At 32.0% G+C, this 19,105-nt stretch overlaps 1 protein-coding gene across 1 annotated transcript in view; it reads left to right on the top strand.

Moving 5' to 3' along the window:
• The window catches only part of Cpne8 (copine 8), a 198,158-nt gene that overhangs the window by 121,625 nt on the left and 57,428 nt on the right, over positions 1-19,105 (top strand). The window contains exon 11 of the mRNA XM_076852766.1: positions 14,077-14,152. Within this exon, the coding sequence (XP_076708881.1) occupies positions 14,077-14,152 (76 nt within the window). The remainder of the gene's footprint in view (positions 1-14,076; positions 14,153-19,105) is intronic.

Raw genomic sequence — 19,105 nt, 5'->3', positions numbered from 1 at the left:
CATCACTGTCACTAGAAGAAATTAATGATTTTCCTAAAGTAGTTTTGTAATTATCTGTAGTTTTCATGAGGTAAAAAGATGAAGTAAATACAGATGTAAATAAAAAGAGTACTAAAAGTTGCTAGAATTTTCTTTGTAAGAATACCATAATTTATACAATAAAACACTGGAAATGATTTTTTAAAAACTGAACAGATACTTGGGCTGGGGTTGTAGTTCAGTGGTTGAGTGCTTGCCTTGAGTGAGTGAGGAACTGGGTTTGATCCTCTGCACTACATATAAATCAATCAATAATAAATTAATTAATAAATGTCCATTGACAACTAAAAAAATGTTTTTTAAAAAAGTAAACAGATGCTGAAAAGAGAAGAATAGTAAAGAGAACATCATAGCAGTAGGAAGTAATTTTATAATACAGCCCAGGGATAGAGAAAATAAATCAAGACAAATGAAGGCCTGAATATTACAAATGGAAGAAAAGGAATATAGGCAGAAAGGACTGTCCAGAATAGGACAAAAATATTCTAGCAAGCTTTGGAATAAGGGAAAATGGGTGAAGCTAAGGTCTTATTAATGTCTCTTGAAAAGATTTGGATTTTAAGTCCACCTTTCCAAAATAAATCATTTTATGTCTTCAGGACCACTATGGCTGAATTAAAGTTAACTATCACAGAAAAGGAACTTAAACTGAGTGAAAATGTTAGCTTTTAGTTTGGTCTATAGTTAAGATTTATTTTAAAGTCTGTAGTTCTCTGAATCCAAAATCCTACAGCAACTCAGGTTGAGACCTGCCAGGGAGGCAGGCTGTTTGAAGGCAACCAAATTCCTTCTTTTGAATTAGATTTGGAAGAATGAGAAATTAGAAAATAACCAATTTAGCCTTTCATATGATTTGAGATGATTTTTATATAAGATTAAAATTAACCTAAGAATTAATCGAGACTCAAACCATTAACAAAATAATTTCCACCTAAATGGGAATAACAGAAAGAAAAGAAAATAAAAGGCTAGGAATGAATTTCTGAGTTTAAACCTCCCTTAAACATAATAGGGATGGAACTTATGGGTCCATTTTAAGAATGATTTTTGTGATTCAATTACAATTCACTGCAGCAAAGTGTGCAAGTCCTAAATTCACAGTGTAATGAAGTTGCACAGATTGATCACACCCTGTGAGGAGCACTCGCATTGACACACAGAGGTTCAGCAGCAGTTTAAAGTGTTTTCCTGCCCCTCTAAGTCACTATTTACCTTCTTCAAAGCAGCCACTCTCCTGCCTTCTATTACCATGGCTTAGTGCTGCATATTTTTTATTTTAATATAATGTATTCTCAGAGTAACTCCTCTTTTATGTCTGGTTTTTGCTTGACATTGAGAAAAGTTTATGAGATTCATATTGTTTTTGTTTATTGCAGTGTCTTTAGCGTATCTTGCTGGTCAGTAAGCTACAATAAATCTAATTAGTCCATGCTTGGTGGACCCTTTTTTTAATGGTTTTGGTTGTTATGATCAGTGCCACATGAACGTATTTGAGTATGACTCATAAGTAGTACATGGTGAAATTTGATACAATGGGTATATACCTGGGTCTGGGTCCTGTATTTAACTTTAGTAGGTTCTCACCAACACTTTTCTAAAGTGGTTTGCCAACTTACTTAACAAGGAACATTGTGTGAGAGTTTTAGTTGCTCTGAATCCATGTCAATATTTGGATCCAGTTTTAAATTTTAGCCATTTTTGAAGGCGTCTCATTATGCATATCTCATTTTGTTTGTCCTTGGGGACCAGACACCAGTCAGGTTGACTGCTTTTGACAGTTATTGTACATTTGAAGAAATCCATAAATTTAAATATATAAAGCTTTATAGATAAAAATATCATTTCTTTAATACACGAATAGTCCTAGTATAATAAGAAAATGCCCACACTCAATTACAAAGACACAAAGACTTTATCATTGATCAGAAAAACACAAATAGTAAATTCATAAGAAAATAATCAAGTCACTAGTAATCAACAACAAAAACAAAATTTCAAACATATATGTATAATAAATTACATTTAAACCAAATAACTTTTTAAGCCAAACTAGAAAATATTTTAAAATACATTATTTGATATTGATCATGGGGTTGAGGTAGGAGTTTTATACTTTAATAGGGTTATAAATGGTAAAAAAAATATTGGGAACTGATTTGTTTACATCTATTAATATCCTTAAAAATACCTCTTTAACATTTCTCTACTTCTTTCATTTCTAAGACTCTATGATAATTATCAGAAAACAGAAAAGAAGGCTTATGCTAAAAATGTTCAACTTATAACAATTTAAGTGTTCAAGTTAAATTCTGAGACATCCATCAAAAGGAATATTATATATTTATTAATAATATTGCTTTCTAGGGAGGTTTAATGATTTGTGGGTATACTTTTAATAATTTTAAAATTGAAATTTTAGAGTACTATTCAGTAGAAGTAGCATATGGTCACATTTTTCTGGTAGCCACAATAAAAAAGAATTATAATCTAGGGAAATTATTTTAATAATATATTGTACTTAAATTGATGTATCTGAAGTATTATTTTTCAGCATGATTAACATCAAGATTGTTAATGAGATACTTTTTCTTTCATGTATTGTCTTTGAAATACAGAATATTTTACGTATTTCATGAAAAGCTCCATACCGGTCATATTTTAGGTATTCAGTGATTCTGCCTGGCTAATATCTAGTAAATTGAACAGTGTAGCTTTAAGCGCTGTATCTGCAATATTTAGAATATGTAAATAGAAAAGATACATCAACCATCAGAAAGGTTCTCTCTTTTTACTTCTTTTTTTTTTTTAAATCTACCTTTCCCTTTTCTCAAAAAATGTCTCCATGGTTTCTTAAAATATATTAAGAAAAGAAGGTGTCAACCAAATGTCTAGAAATATCAATATTATAAATAAATCAGCTTGACATATCAACTCTCTAGTTCCATTATGTGGCTTAGAGAGCTGAGTTCCTAATGCATTTCATACCTCTTTACCTGTGGGATTAAGAGATGGTTAAGTAAGCAAGAAGAGACTACCTCTGGGGAGAGAGAATAATGGATGATAACTAACAAATGTCAGAAGATATCTATCTAGAAACACTGGCCATAGCTCCAAATATTGGCAATAGTATTTTAATTGTTAGTAAAGCATATGGTGTCTTCATAAGAAATCACAGCCTGCTACTTTCTTAAAAATAATAATAGCACAATGGGATGGTAACAATTCACAACAAAGTATATTTTATAAGAACTAGAAGAATAGATTCTGAAGCTTCCCAACACAAAGAAATGATAGCTGTTTGAGAGAGAATTGCTAATTATTCTGTTTTAATTATTATACATTGCCTACATACGTTGGCTAAATTATCTCACTGTACACCATAAATATGTACAATCGTTGCATTTCATTTTGAAAAAAAATTAATTCAGAAAATCTGAATTAATTGCTTCTAAAAAGCCTGAGACGATCAGACGAGTAGAATCCTATACTTCAAGGATTGAGGCTAGGAGTTAAGGGTGAAGGATGTCTCATGTTAAACTGGCAAGCAGAGCACCAATTTCTCTAATTTCCAGTTTCTCTTTACAGAAACTACATCTTAAGTTTATTTTTTCTCATTTATTTAATTAATATGTTTTGCACTCCCATCTTATTCATTCAGGAGACAAAAACATCTAAATCATATGCAAATTCATTCTGTATTTTCAATATGTAAGATTCCAGGTTCTGCTTTAAGGTTGAGTGGTAACAGAAAGGAAGCTTTTAATTGCGCCTTTGTTCTTCATAAAAATTAATAAAATGACTGAAATTTACTGCTGATGATTTTGATTCAAGTTCCTGCTTGTGTCTCCAGGGGTTCATAGTTATTGTCCTTAAAATGAAAATCTCTCTGTTATATTCAAAACATTGGAGAATGATTTCTTGTAATGATGCTTTCTCCAAAGAACAATCTCCTGATGAAGGACAGCAGTGTTATCAATACCATACTGAGAGACTGACACTATGTCAACAAGATATTCAGTCGCTCAACTCTGAAGTTCCTCCGCGTTGTTCATTTTCATCATTTTTCTTATCTTCTAGCATCCATAGGACTGTCTTAAGGTTTATAAGAAATTCATCTGAAAAAAGAGTTTAATTATAACACACATGAGAAATATACTGAAGTTTCTAAAGAAAAAGCACAAAACCTTACCTGTTTTGTTGTTGTTGTTTAATGGCAATCTTTTTGACAACCAGGTTACTGGATGAAATATTTCATTAATTAACATATTTCTGACTTCAGGTCATCTTACCAGCTGCTTCCCAAAAGATTTTTTAATCATATTCAAAGGTTTTCCCCTGGGCTCACATTGAACAGTATTTTGCATATCTCTGAAATGACCTTAAATGACATCTCCACCCTATGAAATATAACACATTGACCTTTTAATGTAATCAAGAGCAAATTATTGAAATCGTCTCACTACTTGCCAGAGATATATACTGCAGACTGTTGGCAGTGGTGGTGGTTTCAACTGGAGGTACATATGAGGAGCTTGCTTGAAACTGTTGCCCATCCAGATGCTGCTTCAGTAGACTCAGGATAGGATACAGTCTAAGTGTGAGGGATTTTTTTTTTTTTAGAAAAACTCTGATTCATTCTGATTCAGATTTGGACTGAAAGCTATTTTAGAAACTTACTCTGGAATTGAATAATAAAAAGATTGCAGTCGATGAGACCAACTTTTTTTTTTTTTTCCTGAGATTAGGAACAGAAGGTCCTACAGAAGATACAGTACAACCTCTGCAGCAAAACACTAGACAAAGCATGAACATTTCATGATAGGACTATATCATAAAATGATGCTGAATTTCAGAAAAAATAAAAATTTACATCTGGGTAGGAATGTTCCAGATAAATTTGTGGTAAGTTGATATGTGATTAATCTGAAAGGAGAGCAGGAGATACAAAAAGAAGGGATGTTGTGAAACCAAGGAGTAGAGGATTTTGTTTTGGCTATGGTTCTGTGTAAATAGGTTATCATATATTTAAAAAAAACTAATGACAAATACAGATATAAAAAGTAAGGTGAAAGTATGTAATGAAAGAACTCTAGTGACAGATGAGGTTATATAATGAATTACATTGGAATTTTGGAGCTGTTGAGATTTTGATTCTCAGCTGGGGACATTTTAACATGATCAAACTATAGAAAAATATCTGTGCAATCAGGGAGAGACAGAAGCTACTTGGGAGGTTTATGGAGATTATTAGGCTAGTGATAAAAACCTCTTAGGTTGGTAACAAAGACAATGGAAACAGTATTGAATTCACTATCAGGTACAGCGCCTATACACTTCGAATATGCTTAGAGTTTGCAGTTTCCAATGTACTTTTACGCACACTTTCTCATTTAACAAAGGTGAGAATGGATACTTGGGCTAGTGTTAATGGGTTGGATTCTGTGAGTTTATAATGGCTGAATGGTTTCAGTTGGAGACTGAAATAAAACAAAATTTTTGGATTCCTAATATAGATCGTAAAAGAAATCATGCTTTATTGATAGAAACAGCGGAATAACAAGTTGCTAACTTGTCAGTTTTAGAAGTGGATATGATGGACTTGGCCTTCAATTTGATGCATTTAAATTTCCAGTTTAGCCTTTGCTTAGTCTTGATAAAGAGACTAATAAATATATAAATCTGGTGCATGTTTGCAACACAGATGATACTAAAACTCATGCTCAGCTCCTGCTGGAAAAAGAGAAACATGTCAGACCTTAGCAACTGGATCCTACTCTGCTTTTAAACATAAGACTATTCCTAAAAGATCTAGATATTTGTGAGTACTAGCTGTGTTTCATCTTGGTTCTCATTCTAAGATATCACTGTATCTCCTTTACTGTTTCCCATATCTAGCTCCTCTTTTTAAAATTTTATAGCATGTGGAGTTGTGTTTCAGACTGTTAGAGATTTGGGAACTAGGGAAGAAACTGAAATATAAATTGAAGATATAAATTGAGGAATGTTCTACTTAAATGATCTGTTTAAAACAACAGACATATATGTGATTGCTCAATGAGAGTTTTAGGAGAAAAATCAATGGAACAGGTCAAAGAGATCTTACAAGTTAAATTTCTGGATATTGTGAAGACTTTTGTATAGTAATGATGCTTGTTCTTTATACAGTAGAGTGATTATTTTCTATTACTATTTTCTCTGTGATTTTAAAACATCAAGGCAATTTGAAAATTTAGCTTTTGTAAATATTGATGTACATTTGAGTGCTGGTTTTATGTATTTTAAAGAATATTTTGTCTGAATGACTGGCATGTGTCTTCCTGGTGTGGGTAAAGGCCAAACATCTGAAATTCCGTTTTATATCTTAAGGTCTGTTGTGCTGTATTACTTCACCAAACACTTCTGCTCAATGTTTGAATTTTAAACTCTGGAGTTCTACTACAATATTCTTAGTTCCAGCCTGCTTGTGAGCATTATTTTGGATATTCATAATTTTAAATGGTGTCTACACAAGTAATTTTAAGGAAGACAACAAAGCCCTCTAGACTATTTTATTTGAAACATACAAGTAATAATATATTTGAATTATCGAAGTAACTGCCTCAGTTATCCACATTCTTATAAATGGAAGAAAGTTTTTTATGTATAAGATACTTCAAAATATTTGGGGTCATTTCTGTATTTTATTTGAAACCAGGTAATATAGTCCACATAAAGATAGATGTTACTAAAAATCTGGAAATTTTAATATTATGCTAATAAAATGTAAAATGAATATTTTTTGGTTTTGCTGAATTTGATATCTCAGGGAACAACTGAGAGAAGAAGCCATACTCTTGCATTTTTCTTATCCATCCTATATGTATATTTAAACTTTTTTAATATAATTATTTGGCATTAATGTTCAGTTTGAAGAAGTATTATGTAATTGCTTTTTGACTAATAAATAATACCTTAAAAGAACTTGAGGTTTTATTCATATTTTTTCTATGACTTATATTTATGATATAATGTTCTTTAAAGATGTCAAGATTATCTCAGGTTTTCTGGTAAATTATATATTTAGTTAAATAAACATAGAATCATTATCATTGTGTATTATTGAAGAATTATCCAGACCTTTTCTTCCTCAAAAGCCAAATATTCTAAATTTCTATCATGACTCACACTTGAAATAAAACATAAACATGAAGGCATGAGTTTTTATAAATTGTACGACTTGTGTTGTTGATCTTCCTAATATTATATGTCTAACTCTAATATAGAGATATAAACTTGTTAACTTATAGTGTTTGAACTCGTATTTGTGTTGTATATGGACTAAAATTAACATACAAAACAAGAGCAAAAAATTTCTGATGTGCTCTTTTTCTATGGCTATGTCTTTAAAGTGAATTCAAAACTGAAATTTTATTCAGCCACAGAAAAATCTATTTATATTGGAGTCTTCACATTCATGATATCTCCTTGAAAACATGACTATCTTAACAGTTCCATAATGCTTTATTTCCTAAAGATATTGGAATAAGATATTTAATATGTAGGAAGAATCTACCATATCTACTATATAAAGTTTAGGTGATATTTTAATTCAGAATATATTAGAATATAGTTCTAATAAATCAATCCATTAGAACACATATATTAATTTATAATTTAATCTTTAAAATAAATTTCAACCTTGTTTTAGGCAGCTTTTTCTCTGCTGTGACTTCTAACGGACTAAATTGTGTTTTTGAAGTTACAGCTAGGTGTAAAAATATTTTATTCCAGGAAGTTTTGGTCCTAAATATAATATAATATTTTTATTTGGCCAGGCAAATTTTAATTTGAGTAGGAAGCAGTGTTTTCATGTACTAAAACTAAACAGTGGTTTAATGTAATAAGCTTATTAGAATTTAATATAATTGTATATATTAAGTTCTATTTTATGTGCAAAAGTTTAAGTTATGTCTAATAGATTTGCGTACAATTTCAATAGTCTAACATTATAAGCAGACTTTAATTATGTCTATATGCTACTGTTTTTAGAAAATAGGAAAACTGGGCTGGGGATGTGGCTCAAGCGGTAGCGTGGTCTCCTGGCATGCGTGCGGCCCGGGTTCGATCCTCAGCACCACATACAAACAAAGATGTTGTGTCCGCCGATAACTAAAAAATAAATATTAAAAAATTCTCTCTCTCTCTCTCTCTCTCAAAAAAAAAAAAAAAAAGAAAATAGGAAAACTATCCAGACATATAATAATGACTCAAATGTGATAACTCATCACATAGAACTTTTTTTTAATTATGGAATGTATTATTTGCTATATCAGTGGGAACCATGTCAAAAATATTCATCTTAGAAAATGTGCTCTGTCCAAGTGTTTGTGTGGACACAATAAATAAATGAAAATCAAATTTATAAATAAAATATGCAATAATCATAATAGATAAAATATAAACTTATGATTGTGTAGGTATTATATATAATTGTATATATGAACCCCAAAGGACAAATATATATTACATATATTTTATACATATTATTTTGTATATATTATATATGTAATATATAGCTTTAAAAACATTCCATCTATTAGAATTGGATTAAAAAGCAGGTGTGGATAAGACTGATAAAATTAGTCTAGTTCTCCTGCTGAACTCCTAACATAAAGGAGTGATTATCCATTTCCCTCTACATTCCCTGACGTACTCTTGTAATCTACAGGAAGCTCAGAGAAGATGCATACCTCCTGAAATCACTTAAATTTTCCATAAATCTGAAGTTAAACAATGACTTCTACATTCAATGTGTTCATTTGTATTTTATACAAAGTAATTCCTACTAATAAGAACATAAGTTATGAAGAGAAATTTACTTTTGTCAGGGTATGTTTATAATGTGTGTTTATTGGGGCAGTTAATCAGGAATCATGCTAATTCTACAAATTTAGACACAGACCAGCTCATAATTTAGGAATACTTAAAGGTCAAATCTCTAGACTTTTTTAGGAAACTAAATTCTCCATCAGAATTTCAGGTAGTTATCTCTCTCTCTCTCTCTCTCTCTCTCTCTCTCTCACACACACACACACACACACACACACGAAAGAACTTGCTTTTGTTGAAATGTTTAAATAAAACTGCTTTTTAAAAGAAATCAGAGGGGCTGGGGTTGTGGCTCAGTAGTAGAGTGCTCACCTAGCACATGCAAGGCACTGAGTTCAATACTCAGAACCACATAAAAATAAATAAATTAAATAAAGGTATTGTGACCAACTACAGTTTAAAAAGTATTTTAAAAAAAGGAATCAGAGAAGGCTAATATTATAAAACATTCTTAAATACCGATGAGTGTGTAAAAGAGTTACAACTAGAAGAAAAGCAGAAAAAATTTACATTCAGGGGAAACAGATAAATTTGTATTATCTAAACTTATAAATAACTTTTTCTGGTGATCATGGGCAACCTCCTGTCACATGATGACTTGTAAGCATGGAACTGGAGCTTCCTTTCCAGTTACCTATAGAAGATGACTGGCGCCCCTCCTATAAAGACAGGTTTAACCAGTGAGAATGTCTGCAGCCTGTGCATTGAACTAACTATCCTTCATTTTAAAGGAGTTGCCATTTCCATAACTGCTCAGCTTTCAAACTCCTGCTGTTTTCAAATACCTCCCTGTCTTGATGGGAACAGGATCCACAAGACAGGGAAACATGGGCAATCACTGCACTGAAGTACAAATGGAGGAGACAAAATCTAAGGCTGTTTTTCCCATAAGGAAGATCAGTCATGCCATTCTTTTTGCCCAGATGTTTTCAGTATCCAAATTAGGAAAACTGTCTTTCATTTAAAACTTGCTTAAAGATCTTCTCTTGAGATATCCTTCAATATATACCCGAAACATATCACACTGTGATATATTCCAAAGGAGAATGCCTCATGAATTAAGTACAAGGCACATGAGTATGAAAAGTTCACAATATCATGATGTATAATATCAATTCATAAGCCTAATCCACCTTCATAAATGACTTCCATTAAATCTTCTTTATTGACTACAAGTATATGTATCTTGAACTATATTTTTAATAGTTAAGATGTATTCTAGTATGCCATTTAAAAAATGAACATTTCCGAAAGAATCAAATGAATTCTCTGGGTTTAGTTTTGAAATAGCAAATAGGCATTACCTCCAATTTTTAGGTGAAGATACAAGGTAGATCCCTGAAGTTGACAGACTAACTCAAAACTGCATGATGGTAGAAAAAAGGATGAGATGGACTTAGTACATAGTTGCAATGTGTCCATTCTGTGCAAAACTATTAAATGTCAACAGGAAAATAAATATGCAGTTCATCAGAAGTGACAATAAAAGGCAATATTCTCCAGTTATGCTTTTCCTTTAGCATGATTATGCAGGTGTGTTTCTGTGAGGAAACAGTAGTCATCTGCATTACTCTCCGAGTTGTTTTTAGGAGGTAAGATTATAATGATTAATATGATTGGCACTTGTGCCATTCTTTTGGACTGCATTTGAATGCTGTAAAGTAAAATGGGTAATATTCCTGGCAAGGTAAGATCGCAGCATGGTTGAAATTTTCCTGAGTGCTGCAACATTTGGCAGTGCCCATTGTTTGCCAGGCACTGAAATAAATGCTGGGAAGACTGAGCTGGATTTCTCACCTTTCTCACCTTCAAATGTGTTATAGGCAGAGAGGGGAAATATATAAATAGTTGTGTAATACAATATAGTACATGTGATGTTGGAGAGATGCTGGGTGTTTTGTTTTTGTTTCTTGCTTTTAGTTATTGGTTTTGAAGAATAGAAAACACTGAGATGAAGCAGGAAAGGCTTCTCAGAGGAGATAGCTAAACTGTAGAGTAAAAGATAAAGGATGCAAGAGAAGAATGTGCTAACTGTCACAGAGAATGAAAGAGCTTGTGTGCAGCGACTGTCCTACAGGGTTCAGGTATAAATGTGAATGTACCATGTCTGATTTTATCCACTATTAATAGAATATAGGTAAGATTGGTAATATACAGATTTTATTCAACACTTTAATCTCTTTACTAGAGGCTTTGTAGAGCTAAATTAGTAGCTATGGTCATAATCACTTTGCTCTAAATATCTCTTTAATGTATTCCCTTAGACCTTACGTAGTATTTACACATATAAAAACTATGAAAGAAATAGACATATAAACAGACACAAATCAGGTAAATGGATCCAGACCAAACTTTATTTTGTAAATGCCGTCAGAGAGTTTGGGATTCATTACATAAAATAACTATTTGAGTTACAATTAAATTAACAGGAAATAGCAAATTAGTTTTATTGAATCACAAGGAAATTGTTGGTTGTGATTTATTATCAGAGTACTTCTCAAGCTATTTCTTAGTGTAATAAGAAATATTTCAATATTATATAGTATTGAACATCATGAACAGATAAAAGTGTTCAAGTGAATTCATTTTCTTTCTTTTAATCTTAGAATCTAGGAATCATTGATAAGGAAAAAGATAACTATTAGAATAAATCAGTAAAACCACCTTTAATATTCTCTTTAAACTACTTGCCTATGATTTAATTTACAATATTTGAAGTAGGACAGGTTAAAAAAGGATGGAAATTATAAAAATATCCATGTATTCAAAGAGGTTTATAACAAAATTAACCTGAGAATCTACCATTTATCTACCCAGATTTTATTCTTCAGATTTATTCATGAGACAAAGCCCCTTATTTCTGGGGTCAGTTGCTGTATTGCTACCTCCATTTACTGCCTGATTTTTGTGACCTTTTCAAGTCTTCACTTTTTATTCATTTCTGTGAATGCAGAATGGATCTTATGCTATATTTTCTTTGTCTCCTAAAAATGCTGTCTTAGAGGCTGAAATAGGATTTGGAACTCACTTAACAGACTTTCTCTTCTATAATGCAAGGATAGCATTGTTTTTGTATTACATGCAAATTCAGTGTTTTTATTCAAAATAATCATCTTGAACAAGATTCAGAATGGAGGACTAATATTTTTTATTTTTTATTTATTTATGCCCTATTTAACTATGAAAAGGATCCATGGCAGCTTATAGAAATATATAATAAGATAAAATATGTAAAGATACTGAAGCAAAGAGGTTAAAAGGGTAAGAAATCTGAAAAGTCTGCAGAAGATATCATATTATAAAGACATAATGTGTTGGAGATAGACCACAAGTTTGCTAAGCTCTCTAGCAAGTAACACAGAGGAGAAAACTCTCCATTTCATGAACAAGGGTCTTTCAGAACAGAAAACCCACAGCAACAATACAGAAGCACAGTTTTCTAGCATCAAGACCCAATAGATTGTACCCTGTTATTCAGAACTCAATGAAGAGTAACCAATTTAATAGGAACAAAACAGAACCAAATGTCAAAGATCTACTTCTTAGAAAGTTCCACGACTTTAACATGGGCATATCAAAGGGCAGTTTGGGCATTCCCACACCTGTAACTGTTAGATTGCCTGTACCCAGGTGGTCATATTATATGTCATAGAAATGATAGCATAATTGCATTTATGTGAGACCAGTAAATATGGCTTTTGTCTAACAAGTTTAGGATGAGTACCTAGTGGTAGGAATTTAATGTTAACAATTAAAAGCTGAACATTGGGACAATTAACCAACCACAGAATAGATTAATACAATCAGAAAACTACCCTCAGGGCTTAAATGATCCAGACATTTTTATGGTTTCTGTATTAGGTTCCCACAACTGTTATGGTGAGTTCTGGTTATATAAGACTTTTTCACACCTATCAACATCAAAGTGTTGTGTTTGAAGTGCTTCAATAGAACCTTTATCTCAGTGGTTACTTAAGACATCTGAAACTTGCATAGCAATAGGGAGGATGGGTTCTAAATAGAACCTCCATAACTCAAAGAGTTTTATGGTTTTAGCGAAAGAAACCGTGAGTGTGAGCTTATGCTTATATGAAGGTCAAAAAAGAATAATTTCATTTATGCTGGTTAAATCCACATTGTCAGATTTCACAGGAAATTTGCTAACACTAGCGGACTGTGTAACACTAAAATACTGTTCTGTAATTATCCCTAACTGGCAAGAGTGAATTCTAGTGGTTTGGGTTTATCACTATAAATATAAATATTTGTCTTCAGACCCCTTTCTTTCTCTCCCTCTCTCTTCCTCTAATATCATGTGTGTAAATCTGCTTCTGAATTTTAAATCCAGAAGAAGTCAAGGTGATGCTAGTTTAAAGAGGAATGCCCCTTGTAAAGTACTTTGATGCATGTCTAAAATCTTTCAGATAATGCAGAACTGGGAGACTAGGTATTAAAATAAGCCATACCTCAATTTCTTATGGCAAAAACTCTGCTAAAATTAATAGCACCTAATTTTTTCCCAAACCTTTAGACATTGTATTTTAGTTATAAATACAACTTGTTAGTTGCTATTACTGGTCATCGTCAGATCTACTGAAGGTCCTTGGCTTCTAAGTGATCACGGTGAAACATTAATGCAGGAGGTTTTGCAGGACAGTCCCTTCACATGTCAATGAACAGCTTGTGTTTGGAAAATGAATGGGTCAAGCTTAAATTCTATGATACAAATAGCTACTGTGACGTCCATCATGTTTATTATACTACTTTAGCTCCAACAATCTCATCTTTTTCCTGTTATGCTTCTCCATTCTACTGAATACCAGCATTTACATTAATTTCTCACTACTATGTTTCAAACTTAGTAAAATAATTAATTGGATAACATTGATATGGTATGTTTTTGAGATATGAGCTATTGAAATAGAAATACTTATTTTAGATGATTTTGTGTATAAACTAAATATTTGAATATTAATAAAATGTAATTGTTGAATATATACAATTTTGGACTGCTAGATAATGAAGTTGTCAGTGTCTTAAAATATTTTACATTCATAAAAATAGCAAGCTTTTTTCATATTGATTAAATTATACCTTTCTAAAAGACTTTACAATATAATTGACGAATGTATGAAGTTAATGCTATATATTTTTCCTTCTTAATTTTAGTCATGATTTTATTGGAGAATTTACAACGAGCTATAGGGAACTTTCAAGAGGGCAATCACAATTCAATGTATATGAGGTAAGAGACACTTTGTTTTACTACTGTTTCTTCTACAATAAGTAAATTTGTGCTTTAAAAGTATGGAATTTGTGAAGGGTAATTGCAAGAGTTAACTAAGTTTACACACACATACACGTATGTAAATGTATATATAAGTTTAAATGTTTATATGTAAATATATCTTTATGATATTGTATATATGTGAATTATTGAGCTGTCTTATTTCTCAGATCAAATGATGTTACTTCTCTTCAAGCCATGTGATCTTTTAAGTCTGTTTTGAGAGATTTTTAATTCTTGCTTATAAATCTCTTTCTTACCTAACAAAAGTCAATATGGATATAAGTTAATTTTTCCTTAAGCTTAAGCCTCTGCATTTTGTTTTAATACTGATGTCTTCACTCATATCCTAATAAAAAAATTCATTTTACTAGTGTCAGCATAGTATTATAAGAAAAACTATGATATGAGCACCTTCCCTGTTGTTTAGGTGGAGACTGAAAGAATGATAGGGAATATGTAGTCTTTCCAAAAATCCAAGTTATTAAAGTAAACACACTATAGTTATTTCTGTTATAAAGTTCCTTGCCATTTAATCATCAGATTTGTATTGAGCATATGGAATGGTTTAGTACTGTTCATCTTTTAGTTGTATTATTGTTGTTCAATTTTTAAATTTAATGTATATGGATAGTTGGTTTTTTAAAAATGTATATGAATAGCAAAAGAAAATATCTCAATATTTAACCAATGACAGTTGTCTCCCCTATTACGTTGACACTAAAATTTACCATTTTTATAGTAGCAGAATATTCTAAAATTAAAAGCTACTTCCTGGGCTAAAATAGTTGTATTTCATTCATACATCATTTATTGATTTGTTTATTTAATTATAAAAAGATATTTTACTAAGTGTTGGCATCTATACTCCTTGCTCTATGAACAAAAATTTCAGTGTGTAATGGGAGAGGCAAACAATTAAAGTATGTTTGGTATAATTTTATATATGCTCAAAAGAGTAGTATACTTAGTGAACTATATGGTTACTACAGAAGGGCCAGATTCAGCCCAAAAAAGCTTTTCAGTAAAAAACAAAGATAAAGAAATAAATCAATCTCTTCTACCTGGGTCTTAGAAGAAAAGAATATTGACCCTAAACCGGCAATGACAGTGTGTGAGTAAGCAAGTGCCTGTTCTCCCTGCCCAGCTTCAGGGCTGAGGAGGAACATACCCCCATACCAGTTCTGGCTAGTCCCCATGTAGCACTGAAGAGATAAATAAACTTCTCATTTTTGGTTGCAACTAGACCTCACTTTCTTTCTTTCTTTTTAATATTTATTTATTTTTTTAGTTGTAGTTGGACACAGTACCTTTATTTTATTTATTTATATGTGGTGTTGAGGATCGAACTCAGGGTCTGGAACATGCTAGGCGAGTGCTCTACCGCTGAGCCACAACCCCAGCCCCAGGCCCCACTTTCTCTTGTTCAACAGAGCTTACTAAAGGAGAAGACTGGTACCACATCTGAGGAAATGACAACAATGGCTAATAGTGTTTTTTTTTTTTTTTTAAATTAAATACCTTGTAAGAACTTGGGGCCTTTGCTTCAAATACAAATGTTGTCTTACTTTGTATGACATCAGTACAAGACATCAGTCTGAAAGAACTTGAAGTGGGGAGCTAATGTGTATTACAAATCACTAGTTTTAGGATTTCTTTGAACAACCTTGAAACAATATATTAGACACTTCACTTTTTGCACCCCTTTTCTTGGAGGCAACCAAGACAATTTTTATCCATTATTTCTTCTAGTGTTCTTTCTTCCCTTTTCTTTCTCTGATCTCTTTTTGGTATTTCAGCATGTATATGTTGGTTTTCTTGATGGTGTCTCATAGGTCTCTTAAACCGTTTATTTTTTTTTCACCCTGATTTTCAAATTCAAAAATCTCAATTGACCAACTTTTTAGGTCACTGATTACTTTTTCTTCCATCTCAAATATTCTATTGAACCCCTCTAGTGAATTTGTCATTATAGTTATTTTTTTTTAGTTGAGAATTTCTATTTGGTACTGTGTTAAAATCTCAGTTTACCTGTTTTCTTAGGTGAGACATTGTTTCACACTTCAATTCAATTCCTTAATTCTTCAAATACATGCATAATAGCTGATTTAAAGTCTATTTACTAAATTCTTTATTTGAGAGTACCAAGACAATTTATATTGAAATATTTTTTCCTATGTGGTATGTAAGTTCCTATTTCTTTGGATGTCTTATTTGTTATTGAATGCCAGAAATCTTAAATAATAAATTGTAGTAACACTACAGTTCAAATCAGGTTCCTGTCTATTTTATGCTACTATAAAAGAACACCTGAAAATTATTTTTCACATGTTAGCTTCAACAACTGTCTCTGTCCAAAAAGCCTAATTAAATTTAAAAAGAACAGAAATTTAACTTTCACAGTTGGGGAAACAGGTGCCAGCATCTGTTGAGAGCTTTCTCGTTGTATCTTCAGCATGGTGGAAAATAGAAAGAAAACAAACAGCTCTCTCTCTCTGTCATATCCCTGTATAAGGGCATCTAATTCCATTCACAAAGGAGTAGCTCTTATGGCCTGATCAAAAGACCTCACTGATTAATACTAGCACTTTGGCAAAACCTGAATTTTAGAAGGAATATATTCAAAGCATAGCACCCACATTTCCCAGACTAGAATTTGTGTGCATTGGCTGCTCCTTATGTGCTCCAGCGATGTCCAACTCTGCCTTAGCTTTCATATGCATTTTGGGTAAGGACTTGAAAGGTCAGCCAGAGCTTAGGGACTGGGGCTTCCTGAGTTCCTTCCTAGGCATATGCATACCCCTTCATAAGCACATGGTCTTCTCCATCCCCAGCAGTACACTAGAACTTTTAAAACCCTCTATAAACATCTCATTCATTTCCCAGATCTTCTTTTTGATTTTTGCATCAGGCTTTTATTTGCCCAAACTTGTTTCATCCCCTCTGGTGGACCTGCTGTTACACAGTTGCCTCTGACTATTTCCAGTAAGTGCTCAGAAGACAGGGCTTTTCCCATTGATCAAACTTCAAGTGGGGTCAAGATTATTAATTGGGTCTTTTCCAGGAGCTTTTGAGTAAGTCAGTTAATGACAGTTCTCTGAAAATGATACTTTTTAGTAAACTCCATACCCATTCTCTCCCCTTCAGTGGCTTTTAGACTTGTATTTACACAGCTACTATGGTTGCAAGGTTGGCTTATTTTCAGTGCCACGGAGTTAAGGCAAATGAGATTGGAATAGGAAAAGTTAAAATGCCACAAAGTGAGACTCATCCTTTTTTTCCTTAAATGATTGACCCCTAAGATTGGTGCATGCTTTTGAGTTTTTTCAGATTCTTGGGGGAAAAAATGATTTTGACATTTTTTTTCTAGTGTCCTCATTTGCCCTTATGGAGGAGGATATTTTCTGAGATTCTTATTTCACAATTCTGAAAGTATTTCCCTAATCCATTTTTTAGTGTTAAAAATAATAATGCTATTATATTTACATGTTATATAAATAACATTGTTATCGCTATTACAGAAGGTGCTTTGTTTTTGGTAGTTAAAATTGTCCTAAGGGACTAAATGACAAATTCTCATGTAAATTAATCACAAAATTGAATAATCTAAGATAATTCCTCTGGACTCTAGTTAATGATATCTTGGAAGCCAAAGAGATTAGTAAAATTTTTTTTTGAAAAATGCTTTTGAAATTTTACTGAAAATTCAGTCCAAAGATTCAGGAAAAATGCTAATGCTAGATGGTTGATTTTAGATCACAAAATGACAACACACAAATTTTCAAAAAATTAAATCATCAAATTTATTTCTTATCTTTTGATTGATTTCATGTTATTCCATGGTTTCTCATGTATTTTTCAGTACTATGCTCCTCAAACAATTTTGAGAAATTCCTCAAACTTCAAGGTCAAACCTGACCCTTCTACCACTGAAATAACCTTCTACATAGTTAATGCTGTTACCTTCAAGACATTTACTTAATCTGAAAAACGTGTCATTTTGCTGATGGTGTCCTATATCTTAGTCATTGTATGTTTTTTTGCATATAAAATATGCTTGGTAAGGGTTCTGCAAATATTGAAAATTATACATTGAATGAATGGATGAGTCAATTTGTATTTTGTGATTTCTACCTATACCTACTAAATCCAGCTTATTCTATGTCCCAGATTTTTCCTGTGAACTATTCTCAATGGTACTAACTTATTTAATGCAACATTACTTCTTGGGTAGATGATTTAAAATAGGGCCCTAACTGTTGCCTCCACTTTCTGTTCTTAGAACTCTATACTGAGGATCAGTTATATCATTCTCCCATTTAAATATTAATTGAATAATACACAAACTCTCTAGCTTCCTACTGAGGATTTTAATGTGGCTTCTGCTCATCTTTTAGTCTCTTTGTGTATACCCTCTTTTTCCTCTTTTTAACATTGTATTTGTCAATTTGTTTTCTATTAGAGCCCTATTAAAATATATACTAGTTCAAATAACATTTATTCATAAATTCTTTCACCTTTCTTTCCCTGTCAAAGGTTTTCTCCATATTTTGGACTGAGAAAAACTGAAGGATCCTCTCTTAAGGCACTTATGTATTTAATTTCCCCTATTTGATTGACAGGTCCTCCTCATTTTTATATTCCCTAGTGTCTTGTGGGGTACAGGAATGCAATATTTCCCCGATTGAACTATTAATAAAAAATTCAACCTTATGTTCTTAAACCAGACCCTTACCAATTATTATGTACCAATAATGGTATCTGGTGGAAATTTCTAGTGCTATAAAACAATAGTTAGGTTGATAGATTCCTTAAATATTCATGCTTTGCCTGATTTCTATGTTAGTGTATTTAATCTAGGATGTAAAAGTTATGCCTCTCCAATATACTTTTCTTTTAGCAATCTATGAT

Source organism: Callospermophilus lateralis, chromosome 4, assembly GCF_048772815.1.
Source record: "Callospermophilus lateralis isolate mCalLat2 chromosome 4, mCalLat2.hap1, whole genome shotgun sequence".
NCBI classification, from domain to species: Eukaryota; Metazoa; Chordata; class Mammalia; order Rodentia; family Sciuridae; genus Callospermophilus; species Callospermophilus lateralis.
Note: the sequence above shows the minus strand (reverse complement) of the source record. Positions and strands in the feature narration are given on the sequence as shown.